The following is a 19,135-nucleotide window of genomic DNA, read 5'->3' as shown; positions in this document are numbered from 1 at the left end:
CCCAACAGGCATGATGAGCTCTCAGGGAACCAGCTGTAATATCTGTATCAGCCTCTCCAGTCAGGGTGAACCATCCCATTCAGACCGACTCTCAGGGCTTCCATGGCAATTTGCTCTCACGACTGCACAAAAGAGTCCTCAGTCCTCAGAGACCTCACTAGATAGACAACTAACAACTAACAGCATCTTAGGAAAAATAACACTTTATACTATTTCCCAACCCTGAGAGTGCAAAAGCTCTACAGCAGCAGCAGCATGCTGAATGCATCCATTATGAGACACACTTGACTGTTTGATGTAATAAGCGGGAAATGGTGAGAAATGAATTATATAAACACTGATTTTATGAACTTTTCAGAACTGCCTGAGGGGGGTGGAGGGGTGGGGCAGTACACTTGTCAGTTTATTTGAAGTATGTTGGCAATTATTGCATTTGTTAAGTCCTGGCGGTGTTTTTTACTTGACATGTTGCTTTGGGCCATTGACATTATTGATTTAAAAATAATATTATTTTGCAGTCTGAACTCCATTTATGAACATGTTCATAAAACATTTATATACAGTAATATGTCTCGCCCTCTTTTTCACAAAATACATCTCGCTGCCAATTATTGTTGATATCATTGACAATATTATCATACAGAGCCGACATCCAGATTTAGTGAGCAGGCGTGATACTTATTACTGTAAACAAAGCATTATTATGTATCATATACACAAGAGAGTCTGGGGTTGTAAAGTAGAGACAATAAAAGCATGTATATATGTGTTTTTTCCTGTCAGGACATAATAGCTAAACGCTCCTGCTACTGAGGAGGGGGACTAATGGAGAGGAGAGAAGGACATCTGTCTTTTCTATGGATTCAAACCCATACTGCCATCACACACAAATACCCTGGGGTATTAAGAGTCTTTCAAATAAATCACATTGTTTCATATGATAGGACAACTGAGATTATTCATACAATGAAATTTTAATTGGGAAAAACAAGGAGCGTGGAAGAAACATAGAGAAGACTTCAAAGCCAACTATCGTAACACAAATGCTCCATTTTTGTCTCTCTGTTTGACTTCTGAATATCACATAGCTTGAATACTCTTGGGCATTTATGCACCTTGTTATTGTGATGACAGAACATCAATTACAAATGCCTATCTCGCTTGCTTATCTGTTAGTTGCAGCTAAGAGTTATTTCGTCTCGACACGGCGAGATGCAGCGTTCACAGATTAAAATCGCCTCAGCAAAGAAGAAGCTGTTTGAACAGCGTCACTATTTAAAGCGTTTCACAGATTGCAACAACAGTGAAAGTAATGGAGGATAACACATCTGTAAGTACATCACAAAAGAGAGCTGAGGTCTACGCATCTTTAATTAAACATCTTTAGTTTCACATGATACAAAAACATACGGAAGAATTGCAAAAATACATGGAGACATTTAGGAAACTCAGGACTTAATCTTCAGAAGCTTCATCTGTTTCTGTTTGGGCATGTTTAAATTATTATTTTCTTCTTGATTTGAACATTTTCCATATAATTTGCGAATATATAATTTTGTATGTGGTGTCTTTTAATTTTTTTGAAATGTTTTGTGTGTGGACGTCTAAAAGGGATGTTAAATGAAGCCCATCACTCCCCCTAGTGTCCCAGAGCACTTCTGCTGCATGCATTTCTCTTATTTGTGTGTTTTGGTATTTGCAGCATTTCTGAATTTGGAGTGTGTTTCCCTCACTGCTTGTGCTTTGACTCTTGTATGTGCTTTGTCCTCAGGGGCTGCTGTACTGCAGAGTATGGGAAGGACTTTTATCTGCCAGTTATGTAAGCAATAAAAAAAAAAAAAAAAAAAAAAAAAAAAAAAGATATATACACTCACCGAGCACTTTATTGGGAACACCTGTGCAATCCACTGCAATCCAGTACAACAGCTCTGCCGTAAATTCTGCTTTATGAAGCTTATACATTTTTGTTGACCTTGTCAGAGAGGTGATCCCTCTACTTTGTGTTTATTATGGAGGTCGCAGGGGGAGGCGGTGGTGGTGTACTGCGCTGCATACTGTTGAAAAATGATCCTGATATTTACATTTTCTAATGTGGATACAATACTCCGAACAAACAATGGCCTCTATAACAAACATAAAGTAGAAACATCACCTTTCCAACACTGTCGACAAAACTGTATAAGCTTAGTAAAAGTAGAGTTTAGAGCAGAGCTGTTGATTGCACTTGTGTTCCTAATAAAGTGCTTGGTTAGATATGTTTAGCTAAAACTATAGTGCTGGACTTCTACATGTAAATGAAAGGCTGTTACATTTCAGATCTTGTCAAACGACTTCAGACAATACTGATGTAGTTTTTGATGTAGCCAGTGTACAGGATTTAGAGGAATCCATTGCCAGAAATGGAATATGATGTTTATAACTCATTCATTTGTGGATAATCACCTGAATCTAAGAATTGTTCTGTTTTCATGTTGCCCTGCCATGTTCCTGCAGACATGACTTGAGAGGATCTTTGATGTTTTTGGTGAGTTTTGTAGTCTCTCTAAATTCTCTTACACACTTGAAAGATGATGGTGGTGAGGCGAGGGAGTGTTTTGTTCGTTGCATTTTGAAAACACACCACTAGATGCCACTAAATCCCACACACTACTCCTTTAAATCTGTCTGGTGAGACATTCCCACAGCGGCCAGATGAATGCACACTGGGCACGCTCAATGGCCGACCTGACAAACTTCCTAACTTGAATGGGGATAAAAAAAATAATTCAGCCGTGTGGCTCTTTTAGACTTTCTAAATGTGGAACCGAATGGGTCAAATTCTGATTGTAAAATAAGTCATTTCGTGGGGGTTGAGATGCTCGAAACAATTTCATACACAATGTAAAACAATAACGTAAGCATGTGTCTGCAGTGTTTCTGTAATACTTTCACTGGAAGAAGTGGGAGACAAAAGTACTGTGATACTGCAGGTTTAAATGTTTAATATGATACCACCATTCATATTGTTATTTGCTGAAATACTGTATGCACTGTACATTTTCATATATCATATTAATAGCAGAACGTGTCTTTTTAGCCCATAAAGAAACAATAAATGCACACCAAAGTCGGCAAAGAAAGGACAGAGAGCGCTGAAGTATTCTTTTTTGGAGAGCATATCTTTCCAACTAAATTGCACTCATTGAAGAGGATCAAATGGCAAAGAGAGCAAATGAGAGAAGATCAGACAGCTGTAAACAAACAATGCCTTTTAAGAACGATTTAAAACTCTTCAAATTCCATTTAGACTCTTTAGACTGACTCATACTCAATGGGAGAACTACGGTATGTAATAATTGTGTGCTGCTTTGGTTTCACAAGTGGTCCGGAATGTTTATAAAAAGCAGAATTTGCACATACAAATCCATAAACAGTTTAAAACCCAGGCAGCACGCGGCCGCCTCAGATCTTCCCCAGCATACGGGCGATCCACCAGTTGCACGGCATGACAATCTGACAGATGACCCTGCCTCCCTGGTAGTAGTACGGCCAGGGGTTGAAGCCACCCAGGGGCTCGTGGTAGCGGCGGCAGTAGCGGTAACCACGGTGACAGTCCTGGCAGCAGTAGCCACGGTCATCCAGACGGTTATCCAGCTCGATTCCAGCATCTCTCTGCAGAGGACACAGGAGTGGGCAGGGTTACAATCACACACATGACAAATGCCAGTCCTCCGGAGGCAAGGGCAGGAGAGGAGGAAGAGGAGGGGACGACGTGAATTGATGAGGCTGCTTTGGTTGTAGGTCAGCAGAATATATGTAAAAACCAGTGAGGAGATCAGAATTGATGTCTGCAAAAATGCAAAGTTGTGCCTTGCCTGATGACAAAGAGATGAAGATAGCGGTGGGAGTGAGTGAGCGTGATTTAAGCTCCAGCAGCATTAACATGAAATAATACCCTTGACCTTTCTATTATACCAAAGGTAGAATGATTGGCAGCTACACAGTGCCCCGTCTCTGAATCCAGCACTCACAACCTGTCTGCCGCTGTTTTCCTCACTCAAAGGGACTCTAACGTTGGTAGTTACCAGCATAATTACACTATTTCTTTCATCTCTGACCTCTTAACTCCCTCGACCGAGGCACACACTCTGCACTAAAATGGCTGCCCCTCCTCCACTAAAGCATTTAAATTAGAGCTCCTCACGTCTTTGCGTCCTCCTCCTGACCTTGACTTTAAGTGCACGGCACATTCCTAAAGCAATTAGCGAAGTAATGATCGCCTAACAAGGATTCTTTCATTTGCTCTTGCTGGCTGCCTCTGAATTTATAGTGAGGGCCAAATGAAACCCAAACGAAAGGTAAATTGGGTAGAATTAATGGCCCTTGGATTTTTCCATTGTGCTGGTTGGTTCATGCCCTCATAGACTCGTGGGGGCTGAGTGCCATGCCTTTGATCAAGAGCAACTCCAAATGGGGTTCGGAGAAGTGCCACTTAACTCACGGTGTGAGTTGAGGCAGCAACTGCCCTCAGTATGCATTTGACCACATTTCAATCTCTTTTAGTAAATGAATCCTTGGAGACAATCCGGCGCTGTCTCGTTAAACAGCTCGGATCCAGGAGTCAACGGCCTGACTTCACATTCAGAACAAACCGGTACAATTCTCTGCCAGCGCTTACAGTGACTCAGCTACGTGCAACACTGCAGAACAAAACACATCCACTGTTGGGAATAGAAAATGTGTGGGAATTGTTTAAGAGGACAGGACCCGCAGGAGAACATGGCTGAGTCCCTCCAGTCCCCGACCGCATTAAGGAGAGGAATTAGGGGAATTTCTTGCATCTCCTCTGTATTTCAGCGAGGAGTCAATCACAGTCCTTTTACACACACTGTATTTGTTTTCTTTATGGTAAAAGCTAGCACAGTGCCCACCGTGTATTTGAGGGATGATCAACTGCGTAAAATTACACACTCGTGAGACATATTTAAAACACACAGAAAGGTGTGACAGATTATATCTAGGTGAGTGTGATTTATTACTTTGACAGGCACAGGTAAGGTTTTTAATGATTTATTGCTTCAGTCAGGCTTCAGGTCATCAGCTCCCAGGCAACAATCTGTTATGGAAACAACACGAAAGCTGTCAATGGACCAACGATAATCTTATCTGCTCCTCGCAGCCCAAACTGGGATGTTACGAAATCTGGGGCTACGGCTCGGAAAATGAAGAAAATATTTTATTCAAATGACGCGTTTATCAAAACAAACAGCCAATAGGCGGCATTGTACCTTAAAGACAATTAATCAGAGCTATCCTTTTAAAACGGAGGGTACATATTAATCATTCTGGCTTTGAGTTGCCGTCTCTAGTGAGAAGCTGCGTTGATAAGAATGGTTCACCTTGGGAAATCTGAGGCAGTCACTCACAAACAAGCAGCATTAATGAAGAGTAAAAGCCATTACCCCCTTGCTGCATCTGATTTCATCACACACCCAGGCTCACATATACACATGCAAACACACACACACACACACACACACACACACACACACACACACACACACACACACACAGGCATCTCTGTACATAATATGAAGCACTGGATGTGAATGAGTCTGCAGAGTAGAAAACTGTGTCAGTCATTCAATAAGATGTAACGAATCAAAGCATGACTCCTCTAATCTCCACACTTGTTGGTATTATTTCACACACACTGATCACCGCTCTTCATAAGCTTGAAGCACATGCCTGGATGTGTTATTAAATCTCATAGCAGAGCTCATCACATTCATTCTGGGATCAAAACAGCAGAGATAACATTTCTGTTTCATACCCTTCTTTGTATTCAAAGACTTTTTTTTTTTTTTTTTTTTTTTTTTTTTTTTTTTTTTTTTTTTTTTTATGTAGACACACAGGACAGTGCAACATATGAAATGCTTTGCTGCATGCCCTGATCTCAGATTTGGATCTCACGGTGCTGGTGAGGTGGAATGACAATGAAATTGGACGTAATTGAATAAGCAGATAGTCATGTATTTCAGTAAACTCTGCTGGTTTACCAGGGTGATAAGGAGCTTTAGCTTCAGTGCAAAGATTCCTCTGGAGGCAACAAACAGCTCCTGCATTCATGGATTTGAATTCCTTTTTGCACCTCTGTTATGCATGAGCAGCCATCTAACCTGACCCTGAATGTGGCACCTAGATATTTGTGAGGACGGTGCAAGTTTAACACAAAATGCAAACGCAGGCGGACACACACAACAAACATGTTTGGATGTCCGTGAGTGAGGTCAGCTCTTATTGTAAGCTCGTCCTTACTTTGTGGGTTAAGGACAGTGGTACAATCCTTTCAGGCATGTCAGATGGTAGTTATTCAGTTTGAAATTTCCAGGGCCACCTCTGATACAAACTGTACTCTGACATGGCAGCGGTGGCAAAGTTCAGCACTATATATCTGTCAGCCTCCGTCACAGCGACTTCAACACTTATTCTGCCTTGTGAACGTGTGCTGGTGGACGCGGCGCTGAAATTCAGACTTATGAAATGCAGATGTAGCAAATGCATGTTTTTTTGTGTGTGTGACAGAAGAAAGCACGCATGTAGAGAGGAAAGCGGTGCGAGCAGCAGAAACTGTGAGTGTACCTGTCTGTTTTCAGACTTTGTGCACATTTACATAAGTTCTGGATGAAGAAAAATAACACCAACAACAACAAAAAAAAAAGGGTAAGGCTCGGCTAACACATGTGGCATCCCACTGGCATGAGCGAGAGTTCAGACTCCCAATTACAGACTGCTGCCTGCCCTCTGCTTGGCCACAAAAGCCTTTGTTATCACTGGACCCACAAACAGCGCCCGGACGTGCTGCTAGAATGGATTGCGATGGTATGCATTACTCTGCTGATAGAGGCAGACCGTTTCAAAAGGAGAGACGAGTTTTTCATCCCCTGGTATGTTTTAATTGCATAGCGCTGCATCTCCTGCCACAGACAATGAGGGAGAAGACAGAGGAGCTGGGGGGAAATTGAAGGGTTGAGCGGGAGGTGTTTCTGGGACGGGCCTGATAAATGTCAACATTATAGGATGTCTCTCACCGTTCCTCCCAGCTCTGAGGAGGAGACCCAGCCTTACTCATTATCCTTGAATGTAACGTTAGCTGCTATTCACCTGTAAGTGCTGAATGTGTGTGTGTGTGTGTGTGTGTGTGTGTGTGTGTGTGTGTGTGTGTGTGTGTGTTGGATATCCTGGCACCTGTGCATGTTCCTGGTATCTTTAGTGTGCAAATGCAGTTTCTTTGTCAGTATGAGTGCATAATTCCTGTGTAATATACTATGCAGTGTGATTTTCCCTCACAGTCAGGGATAATTAATCATGCCGTATTGAGTGGTTTACAAGCAGTATACCAAAATATGCCACTTGGCCTTTACATTCATTTTATACGCTTTGATAATTAAAGCATTATTAATAAATGTAACTTATCTGTGCAGCAATGAGTGACCTTGAGAGTGCTCCTTTGTACAGTGCTTTCCACTGCTTGAGAAAAAAGGAGGTGAAAAAAGGCGCTAACGGGTGCTGTAAGGCACAAGTTGCTGCCTTTGAAAGGCTGGATATTCCTCTCAATTAATGGAGAGACATTAAGGGAGTCTTCAATGAACTGGCCTTACTTAAACAGATATATAGAGCAATTGCTATGCCCTCTGGTGCACAAAGTCAGTTTTAACATCAATTAGTGAGCAATTTATATGCAGAAAGAGTCGAGGCAGAGCTGGAGCGGATTGAAGTGGTTTTACTGTATCTCTTGGTGTGGTCCCCGGGTGACGTGGCAAGAGAGGACCCTACTTACATAGTCATTTACTTGAAGGTGGTCCCCGACGTCGCGGGTGAAACGCTGACCTGTGACCTCTGCGTCAGGCGTGTCCACATTTTCAACCTCAGCATCTGGAGAGAGAGAAAGGAGATGATGTCATGTACTCGTAGCAGTTATCTGTTGTTTGAAGTAAAATCAGAAAAGCTCTTGGATTCAGCTTTGGCTTCCGCACCCTGTTTTCCAGCTAAGGTTCAAGAGAAATATGCTGGAATTCACTCATGCTTTGGTCAAACAAAGGTGTTGTTGCTGTTGTAATACTAACACACACATTCTAATTCACCAAGTCTTATGGGAAAATCCCTTAAAAACAAATCTCCCCATGAGGACACTGGATGTAACAGGGTACATTTACTCAAGTATATTTTTAGATATTTGTACTTTAAGACTGAGATACAGCCGACTTCTGTTCCACCACATTTCAGAGAGAAATATTAATACTTTTCGACGAGATTTATCTGATTGCTGGTGTTACTTTGTAGACATTTCATATATTGCACACACTGCAAAAATCATTTTTTGTCCGACACAGATTCCTAAAAGACTTTTCAAGGCATTTAGAAAGCTCTGCCATTGTGGTGAGATAATTTCATGCTGCTCGACAGAGTTTAACTGGTTTTGTGGTATGATGTCTCTTCCCTTTCGCTCTTCCTTTAAACCAGAAATGACTGATTTGTTTGACCGCTCGGGGGGAGCAAAAGCAAACTGCGAGCACAACATCAACATCCCTTTTAAAATTGACATGGCAGACTTGTTAGCAAAAATGTTCCTATTTAAACATCCAGCAGTTATGAACTAATATCATAATTCACATGCAGTCATGTTTTGGATCACAGTGAATTCTGACTCTTTTTTAACTCCGTTTTTTGGTCTCTAGCAGCTAATGAAAGAAAATATCTGTCTTTTTAGCTGCTAAATATTCGACTGTCTGGGGCTGATGGTTGTTAAGTGCATCCGTCTGCTGTTTGGTGCTTAGCTGGTGGTGTGTGTTTTCATGAGAGCAGTGAGAGTGAAACAAAAGAGAAAACGTTGCTGGTCAGACGGCTAAATAATGAGCTGAAACTCACCATAAAGCTCTGTATGGTTCAGGGGAGGTGCAGATTCAAGTTCATTAGGACAGTCAAGATCTTTCACAATGTCACATTGTTTTACAGTTGCTATTTGGATGATTGTTCGTATAAAAAGAATATCTATTATTGCTGCATTAAGGTTCCCACCATCATTTCTTAAAATGACTGAGCTAGAAAAAGACAGAGACAGGATGAACTAATCAAACTAGCGTGGCAGATAGGACTAATTCATTTACACTTAGTACGTTTGTACTGAAAAATATAATGTTGTCATCATAGAAAGTGGTGAAAATCAGCTCCACCATGACCAGCTTACAAATTAAAGCATCGCTGATAATAATTTGTTCAGTTACTCAGTTCATTCCCTGCTTCGCTCCCTCCATCCACCAGAGGTCCCCAGTGTCTCTCTGTCCTTTCTGCCACGCCCACCTCACCCTGCCAATTCTGAAGCTTTTGTACTTCAGATGACCTCTATTGCATCATATTCGTCACATGACTTTTCTCATGTAATGTGCATCTACTTTCCAAGCTGCAGTTTAACGTAAATGTCAGAAATACACGCTACCCTCTAGTGGACTGGTGGTTGAATTACATGCTTTGCTGATACTGGGCTGGACCATCAGTCTCTCAACTTTCCTAACACAGGCAGAGTATCCTGAGCCAGCTGTTTCCTGTGGTTGGGGAAAACACTCGGTCTCTGTGGACCTGCATGTGGCCTGTGGGGATGCCCTCCAGCGAGAGTGTTAATGGTCTCCATTTAGAGGCAGTGATGGCCCCTGCTCTCACCGCTCAGGGGGGAGGGATGGATCCAGTGGATGGGCAGCTGCTGGCAAATCTCCCAGATCTTGGAGTCGAGGAGGAAGGCCGGGTTAGCAATGGGCTCCTCGGCAGGAACCCACACTTGGGAGTCCTCCACCTTCATATCCATAGCCTCTGTCTCATCCACCTGCTGGAAAACACCACACAGCCACACACATGTTATGTACACACATTTTATAGCATGTCAGAGCCTGCAAAAAAAAAAATGTCTTGGCCCCACACAAAGTATAGTCCTGCACTTGGACTCTCCTCCCCTGAGCCATGGAGCAGATGCAGCTTTGCTGTTTTATCTCTCACCTCGCTCTCTCTCTGCAGAGGACAGCAACTTCCTGGCTCCTGACTCCCACTGCCCCGACTCCCTCCTCTTCCTCCCTCTCTCTCACCCTCTTCTCAACCCTCTGGCATGCCCTTTCTATTATACATCATTGAAATTCACAGACAGTGATGATTTGACTTTTAAATGACTTTAGAAGTGGTCTTCATTACTCTGAGTGTGGCTGCAATATCGTTTAATGTGACAGACACAATAAAGCCTTGCATTTTCCTTCCCCCTCCCTCCCCCACTGCCCTCCCTTCACCCCTCCCCTCCACCACAATGCTTGGCTTGGCACCCAGCACTATCAGCGGGCTTAATTTGTTGATACTGTAGTTCATGAGCTGTAAAGTAAACTATTATTGCTTAATGATAGGGACTACATGTCAGGGTTGTCTAATAGAGACATATGAAGGGGATTTGGTAATGCTTTCCCCTAACAGTGCGGATATTTATTTTCTTCATGTATATGTAAATACACACACAAACAAACCCCTCTTCCCATTCCCTTGTTAATTAGCAGCCCAGAACAGAAAAACAGTTCACTTGACAAATGTTTTTACAAGGTGATTTTCTTCCAGTCTAAAGCTTAATTGCACATTAGTTAAGCTTGATGTAGAATCCTGGGGCTAGAGTGGGAGCAAGAATCATTTATACTGGGTCGTGCCCCCTTTCTCATGCTCAGCCCCGTCACTCTTGCTTGAATTAGAATTTCGCTTTCCATGCTGCTTCTTGTTTGTCATCGAGTGTGACCTGTAGAGGGGAAGAAGGGAAAAAAAGAAGAAGTCTCGAGCACGTTCTAATTACATCAAAGATTGCGTCTAGGGCGCGGGAGGTGTTCAGCCAAGCTTTTGACACACTTTCCCCTCACTTTTAAGCGTCGACCGGCAGATTAATGATGACGCGGAGGATTGGTGCAGCAGGGTGGTGGCGGTAGTGGTGGTGGTATTGTGGAGGGGTGATTTGGCATTGAGCTGGTGCGCTCACCATTCCCGTGGCTGCAGAAATTAAAACCAAGCTGAAGGAACACAAACAGCACCCTCTAATTGGACCTCTTAACCACTGAAGCCGAGTGAGTCTTCTCTGGAAAGTAAATGGAGGTCATGACATGGGGCTCACAACATGACTCTGACTTCGCAGTTGAGAAACGACTCCAATAACTTGTAGGAGAGAGCGCCTGGGGGGAAAGTGGTAAAGGTCAGCAGTTTAGCATGGGGCAGAGATTTCTAAATGCCAGTTGACAAGCACAAAGACAATATGATTACAGTCCTCCAGTTCACACACACTTTTGAAAGGCTTTTCCATTTTGCTGTTGACAAATGATATATTATTAGGACACCAGCAACTTTTTATCAAGTATGGGACCTTGGGAATGATGGTTATTTGTTTTGTGCAGTCAGCTGCTGGCGTATGTATGCTTTTCGCCTACAGTGCACAACTTAATTATACACCAGTTGTGCTGTAGTTAATGAATTTACCCTCTCCTGCCACTGTGTCCCAAGGGGAGGGAAACACTGTCGACATGACACATTGTTTAAACTGGTGTTATGTTTACCAGAGATCAACAAAGATTTTCTCACCATACCCAGGAGCTTTCACATTGCTGCACCTAGCAAATTCAGGGCTTTTAAAAAAAAAAAAAATAAAATTCAGTCTACCAGGTGGTGAATTTTAGTTGACAACCATATAGAAGCAGCTTACAATTAGTGTGCTGGTACCTGCTCAAGGCCTGGTCACAGTAGCATCTAAAACAGAGAAGTTTCGCGGCAGAAATAAATTCATGTCGTCGGATTGATTGGATTTGCGAGTCGGGGCGAAGTAAATCCGTGCCAAAATGTTCAGGTTCGTTACATTTTGTTGAATTTTGACATGCAAATTTGTTGCATGGACAAACAGCAAACTGTCTCGATGGTGCTTTGAGGAAACAGACAACCTTGAGAGCCTGAAATGAAGGAAACTGTCTCTACTTATTAGTTGTGTGGGACCACGCAAATTTATTTGACCCTCCTTTGTCAGAGAATAACCTGTTTCCTGACACAGGAATGGTATGAGACAGCAGTAGATTGTACAAATAAGCTGTTTGAATAAACTGTGAATTTCCTGTCTTGTTTGGAAACTAGCTAACTGACACGTTCCCCACTTCAATAAATCTTTATTAATGAAATTATAAAAGCAACAATCTCGGACAGCTATTGTGTCAGACTGAGTAGCACGCTTGTCCTGAGTTAACAGCTACGCCACCAAGTTTCTAAAATCCCATATTTTGCTATCCCATTTTCTATTGTGACCAGGCCTATTACTGAATACATCAGCGAACGAACTGAAGTTTTTGTTGCAGCCGCGCTGGCCACCCCGCCTTCCGCGAGCTCCTGCAGACGAACAATCTGCACTGTGTGCTTGCAGGACTTTGGTGTATTCACATCGTCTGCAGCGGTGTTGTTTCTCAGCACACTGTTTGTCTGAGTGGGAGGTTTTGGGTTGCTGGGTGAGCTTTGGTCATCCATATTAAGTGGTTCTTTAATGGAGCAAGCAGCATCCATTCACAATGTTTAGGGGTGTGAGGGAGGCGGATGGCGATTTCCGTGTCAGACTGGGGGAACTGGAATGAAGCTCAGGGATTACTCCCTCAGACATTTCATAGAGAAGGCAAATTGAAAAGGGAAGACAAAATCCTGGCAAACAATTCATGTTTGTCACCTGGTTCTCCCTCGCAGGGGCTGCATTTCCTTATCAGCCGCTTGCAGTTTTTCCGCAATTTTTTTCCATTGTTTTTCAACCCAGCTCTAAAGCCTGCCATGGCTGCTCTGAGCCCTTTTTTTTTTCTAAAAGCCTGTGGTGGGGTTAAGCTAGGAGCCATTAATGCTTGGCTTTAACCCCTGTGAGCTTCATGAGTTTCACCACCTGAGGAGGAACTTGTGCTGCTCTTTTCCTGGGTCACACGTGGGTGGATTCTCACAGAGGACGGATCAGGGGCCGCTGTTTAATGCGAGGACAGACTTTGGTGAGGTCAAGCCAAGGTCACTGTTTATTACTGAAATATGCCCCGCTGATATTTATTCATTTCTGTTATGTAATCCGGTGTTTTTGAGGTGAAGTCATCTCCTGCAGAAATAGCAGACAACGTTTCCAGTGGTGTAAGTTGGAAAAAAGAATAATAAAAAATATCTGGAATAAATGGAAGATGAATGGCAGGTATTTAAATAGTTCGATGAGAAGATCAGTCCCAGAGTCGTCTTTCAACAGATGGTGGCCCTGCTCCCAGCTTTAAGTTCAGAGCTGAGTAATGTGGCAACATCAGCATAGCTGGAATGTTGAGATCATCATTTAGTCACACATGATTACAAATTTGTGAGAAAAATCACAAGTTTGGCATTGTGACTACCTGGACTCTGTTAGATGTCAACCTTACAACTTGATATAATGGCAAAGTGTGTAGTACACCCATTAGTCCACTAGAGGGTGTTGTGTCTGTGTCACGTTTTTGGCTGGTGGTCTAAAAAACACTTGGTAAGGGTTACGCACCAGGAAGTGCACAGAAATACACTTCACTTCATGACCTACACCCCAGCCTCCAAAAGAGCTACAAATTAAATTGCTGTGACACGGGGTGGCACCTCTAGGTAGCCAGGCAACCAGGTGAAATACCGGGAAGTTAGTGTGCTTCATCAAAAAACATTTATATATATATATATATATATATATATATATATATATATATAAAAAAAAAAAAAAAAAAAAAAAAAAAAAATCTGGCTAGTAACTCCTGTAAAACACATCATTTTCGGATAGAACAATTTAAATCTAAGCTTAAGAGGTAGCCTACTGACAGACATTTGTACATGTTCTGACAAGAGCCATGCTAGTTGTTCTATAAGCTAAACAGCTGCTGGCTGTGGCATCAAATTTACATGGTGAGTGGTGTCAATTTCCTCATTAAACTCTGCCTGATAATTAAACACCAGAATCTTAGGAGATTATGATTCCCACAGTTTAAGAAAATGTATTATGTTTTATATAATATATATGTATATATTTTTCCACTTTAATTGCTTATTATTTGCATTCACACATTTGCCATGGCCAAAAATGCTGCTGCAAAGTGTTCTGTTACCGATGTATTTTATTTGTTGTCTTATAAAATCCTTCTTTTGGAAGACAAAATGTGTTTGGAACAACATAATCATTATTACTGAAGTGTTTTTGTTGCCTAAAGCAAACAACATCTGGGATACAAAAGCTGATCTGCAGCGTTACTCCTGTACTTTTTTTACTCACCGTCCACTTTCACCACCTGCAGTGCAAAAAGTTTGGAAACACTTTAATAAATGTTTTCCGTAGATATACTGAAGACACCAATTATACTTTCCCCAAAACATACTTTGCACAACAAATTAGTTAGTAATAGTAGCTCATAAACATAATTTGGATGGGACGACCACATGTTGCTACCTTGTCATCACTTCTCACATGTCAACTTTTAAAGCAAGGTTGTAACAGTGCTTGACTATTTACTGTGATTAGAACAACTTAATATAAACCACAGCTTAAAAACTTTTTTAACTACTGGTATAAGCCCTCATCACTGGGCCTCCGATGATTCACTTTGGAGCTGTGAATTAAGCCAATTAGGCTTCACAGTGCACAAAAGAAGACAGAGATGGCACGGACATATGGTGCTGCCTGGGCAATTAGTATCTGTAAATGTGGATCAGACATTATGAAGATGAGAAGAATATAAAAAAAAACCAGCATTTTTTTTGTTTGTTTGGCATAGCAGCATATGTTCTTAAAGTTAAAAACTGACACTGAACTGACAATTGGCTTATTCTGTTTTTAAAATGAAACAGCATAAGAGCGTCAGAGAGCGTCAGATATTTGCCAGCTACTTCTTCTCAGCTGCAATGTGAAATGTAAATGAGAGCATGCGAGGAGTAGACATTTGAGAGAAGGATTTTCTCTTTGAACATAAGGCCCACTCAGTGAATTGCACTGTGACACTGAAAAAAAATGGGAATTTTGATTGACTGAATTTCCATTGCTTTTGCTGAAGTTCACATACAACTATAAGAATCCCGAGAAGTAAAATAAATCACTCTAAACTTGGAGAGTGAGGCTCGTGAATTTTACAAAGAAAACATCTTTTAGAAAATACCATTTTAATGGTTTACCTCTCACTCAGACCTATCTTGCACCCTTCCCCCTCTAGGCTATTTGGGAAGAGCCTTTGGAAGAGATGATTAAAAATTAATATTGGCTCAAGATTGACAGCAAACACCATTTGATGTAAGCCACAAAGAGGCTGTGGGTTTGTGGGTAGCTTTCTGGCGTTTCACAGGCACCACAAACCCCAGTTTATTCTTCAGTGAGAGGGCTGGGGGAGATAGCACAAGATGGACAGGCTGAGGATTTGTGTGGGGCTCACAGTGCTCTACTCTGGTTATCTCCCTACAATATGCATGACAGCCTCTGCAGGACTACAGAGAGTCCGAGCTACAGACAGCAGAGGGAGGAGGCATACCAGTAACTCTGTGTCCTCAGTCTCCACCTCTGCCACAGTGGGTAGTTTCTTAGTTTGGGTCCTGATGTAGCACCTCTGATGTTCGGCAAACCGGATCCCAGTGATTCCCTTTGAAAAAGAAAGAGGAATGAAGGGTTACTTAGCAATTCAGATGTATGTATCATTCATTAGCTGTCTGTGATGTGGATATCCCATAAGAACTGGGGCGATCGTTTTAAAACGCTCAGCTTTTTGCTGATAATCAAAGCTGTTAGAAATGTTAAAACCAAATGAATGAGAAGAGGTGTTTTTTTTTTTTTATCTATTTTTTCTTTTATCGTGTTATAAAATGGATGACTGCTCAGCCCTTGCAACACAGCTCCTGCTTTCAAGCTGAATGAAGTAAAAAGTTGGGGCTGTTCCGCTGTGGCTAATACTTCATAGCAGTATATATCGCACAGCGGAGCCAAGTGACATTGTTGAGAATGAAGTGTTTTCTACAGAGTGCCCCCATTGAATTAGCCAGTCATAGGTTCCTGTCACTCTCTTAATCTGCGCAGTCAAGTGTGGAGTCACTCTCTTCAGCTCCACTGATGATCCTCCACCATGTGGACTGTGGCTCTATTCAGTCTGACACAGAGAGCCTCAATAGGCAAGATCTGTTAATTCTCCCTCGCCGCTATTCTATGTTAATCTAAGATATTCAGCCGAAATAAGTCTGAAAGACTTTCAGTAGATCAGATTGTATCCAATTTATTTTCTGCAGACTGGAGCTGCTCATTCAGCACACTCTGTTAGAACAGACAGCAGGATCTACATCTGCCACGGCTACTTTAAAATTGTATCAAGTGAAAATTGTTTGAGCAGTACCATGAAAATGGACTTGATTCAATCTAAAGTTAATTACAGTAACACAATGATTGCTATTACATCTCCTTTGAATAAGCTATCTTGACCATGTTGGTGCTATTTCTACATTTTCTGTGGTGCTGTCAGTCCGAAAACCAGATACCAGCTGCACAAGACATGATACAAAGTGATGGCTGTCATAATCCAGCGCATGTAATTTCATCTGTGTGGAAAAAGGATGGGGCAATAATGGTCTCAAGCACAAAAGCATGATGTTTATGCCGGGCTTTATTGTGATGAGTCTCTGTTTAATTTGGGTCTGCTGTGTTGGTGAGCTGCAGCAGAAGAGAACAAGCCGATGTTGTGATGAGATACAATGATTACTGGGCTTGGTCAACCAGAAAATGAACAAAGACACATTAACACAGGGATAAGAAATGGAAAAACGATGTCTTTTTAACAGACAATACTGAAATATCCACTTACAAGATACCCATCTGAGGCTTTTGAAGAGACTGAGAACATGAAACTGCATGCATCATTCAGTTCATTCACAACTAAAGTCGTGTCTGCAGATATTTGTTTTGGTCGATGCATTGATTTTAGCAGCAAAATTGTCTGTATTTAAGGAATGTTTCATACTCATGAAGCATATAACATCCAATCCTAACATTTTTTTTAAATTTAAAACTGTATAAAATAATATTTAACTGCATCAAAATTGTATCCAATTTGACACATTACACATTATCAATATGGTTGTGTTAGTTTATTACCTTGGGTGTGCCTGTATGAGTCTAAACTAATCCCATTTTTAAGGACTGTGCATCTTTTAGTTACTTACGTCAAAACATAAAATTGATCAATTAAATTACTGAGAAAAAGATTTAACTGAATTACAGTTACTACTTAAAATGTTGGTGATTACAAAGGGGTCACATCTGAAAATATTCTTTTCTGTAAAAAGCTTGTATGTAAAATATTGTATTGATTCTGTTGCTCTCCATGTCTAGCCAGGCTCCATTCCTTTGGCATTATGCGCAAAAATGTTGAGCTTTGTTTTTGTTTGTTGAATTTGCACCACCCATCGTCTGCTAATCAAATCAATGCTTATTGCTCTAAGCAGCTACGTTGAGGCAGTTGGACATCTTGGCAGAAGAAATATCTAAAATTAATCATTCAGGTCCCAGTGTGAAAAATCTATAAAAAGTATGCAGCCCTGTTGATAGTTCTATTATGTCTCAGTATGGAGTTGACCTGAATAGACTTGTGCTGTGTTCCAAATGGTGTACTTGTGCACTAACACCCACTATGTTGAGTGCATAAGTGTGTTCACACTGTCAAGTACAGAAACATGCAATGCACTACATGTATCAGGATGATGCACTCAAAACATAAAAAAAAAAAAAGTGTGAAGCTCTGGACACTTTTCACCCTAAACGGTCGCCATCTTGGCTTCGTAGATGAAGGGGCGGGCCCACCAGTGTAAAGAATTTTTCAAATTAAGTTTTCCAGGAAGCTGCAGCTGTTCCTGAACACCACACAAACATTTTTTGTTTCTTTCACTACAGCTGCTGGAAAAAAATAATAATCGGTGTGTTTTTTTGAGTGTGTTAAACAAAGGAAACAAAAACACGCTCTTAATTTCAAACGGATATAGGAAGTCGGCCGACCAATGGCGAGTCCATCAGCCAGTCACCTGACATTCGCTTGGCCAATGGTGTAACCATTTCGTTAAATCAGTGAATACGCACGTTTTCACCTGCTGTTGGTAGTGGTTAAACTAAAAATGCTCCAAAGACGGAAACTATGGACGGATGTATGCTGGATGGGAGTTGTGATACTTTTTTTTTTTTTTCTGAGAAGAGTAGAGAGCATAGAAGATTAAAGAAAAAAGTACCCGTTATTTTCATATTCCTCTGTGACCAGCACTTCTTCATGGCTGAAGGCTTTCTAAAAGAGAGAAACACATTCGACGCGAAAAACCGATGATACACAAAAAACCAAAAAAAAACCCCCCTCAAACCTACAAATCATACAAACATCTGCTCCTGGGTTAAACTTTTTAAACCGCTAAACTTTTGTTGTCAGGGTAGTTTCTGTTAGCTTGCCAGCAGTTGTTTTCTGCTGCAGCGTTTGTGTGGCTCTGCTAACCTAACTGACTTTATAGTTTAGCCTCCAACGACTTCACGTCCACTGGTGTGGCGGTATTTGTCAAAGTCTGAGAGCACAGCTACGTCATTGCATGAGCCAGCATATCAGATCGGATAGATAGTATGCATCGTCAGATGTATTGGCTTTCGGATTTTTATGAGCAAGACGCAGCGTGAGCAATTCAAGAAAAAGTGAACTGTTAAAACAAAGCAAATGTGTCACCAAGTGTACGTTTGTGTGGGACAATGTGAGCCAAAATGCTGGGAGGTTGTTTTAAATTTTGATATAACGTCCCAACATTATGTCCAAGTTAGAACGTAATCACACACAATAGACGATGCAGGTTACAGGTTTGACCTTCAGTGTAGGTGAGGCACTAAAAAAAAAAGTATATTTTATTTGTACTCCCATACTGAGTAAATACATAAGCAATTTCACAGTAAGTCTTACGCTGTGCTATCTTACTTCCACAATCTGCTGACCTGTATGATTGGGAGTGCTGCACAGCGTGGTAAATGCAGGTTATTTCAGCTGCTGTTTCCTTATCTGTCTTGACAATCATCTTTGTGTGTCGGTGAGAACGCACTGGATTG

At 41.5% G+C, this 19,135-nt stretch overlaps 1 protein-coding gene across 1 annotated transcript in view; it reads right to left on the bottom strand.

The window, feature by feature from the left end:
- Window positions 1–2,961: 2,961 nt before the first annotated feature.
- Window positions 2,962–19,135, bottom strand: part of tnmd (tenomodulin) — a 53,220-nt gene continuing 37,046 nt past the window's right edge. The window contains exons 4-7 of the mRNA XM_069171764.1: window positions 15,561–15,668; window positions 9,697–9,859; window positions 7,820–7,914; window positions 2,962–3,651 (exon numbers count right to left, since the gene is read on the bottom strand). Of these exons, the coding sequence (XP_069027865.1) occupies window positions 3,442–3,651; window positions 7,820–7,914; window positions 9,697–9,859; window positions 15,561–15,668 (576 nt within the window). The 3' untranslated portion in view covers window positions 2,962–3,441. The remainder of the gene's footprint in view (window positions 3,652–7,819; window positions 7,915–9,696; window positions 9,860–15,560; window positions 15,669–19,135) is intronic.

The sequence above is a fragment of the Embiotoca jacksoni genome, unplaced genomic scaffold, assembly GCF_022577435.1.
Source record: "Embiotoca jacksoni isolate LCO1_2020_lvr unplaced genomic scaffold, fEmbJac1.0.p SCAF_5, whole genome shotgun sequence".
NCBI lineage: Eukaryota > Metazoa > Chordata > Actinopteri > Embiotocidae > Embiotoca > Embiotoca jacksoni.
Note: the sequence above shows the minus strand (reverse complement) of the source record. Positions and strands in the feature narration are given on the sequence as shown.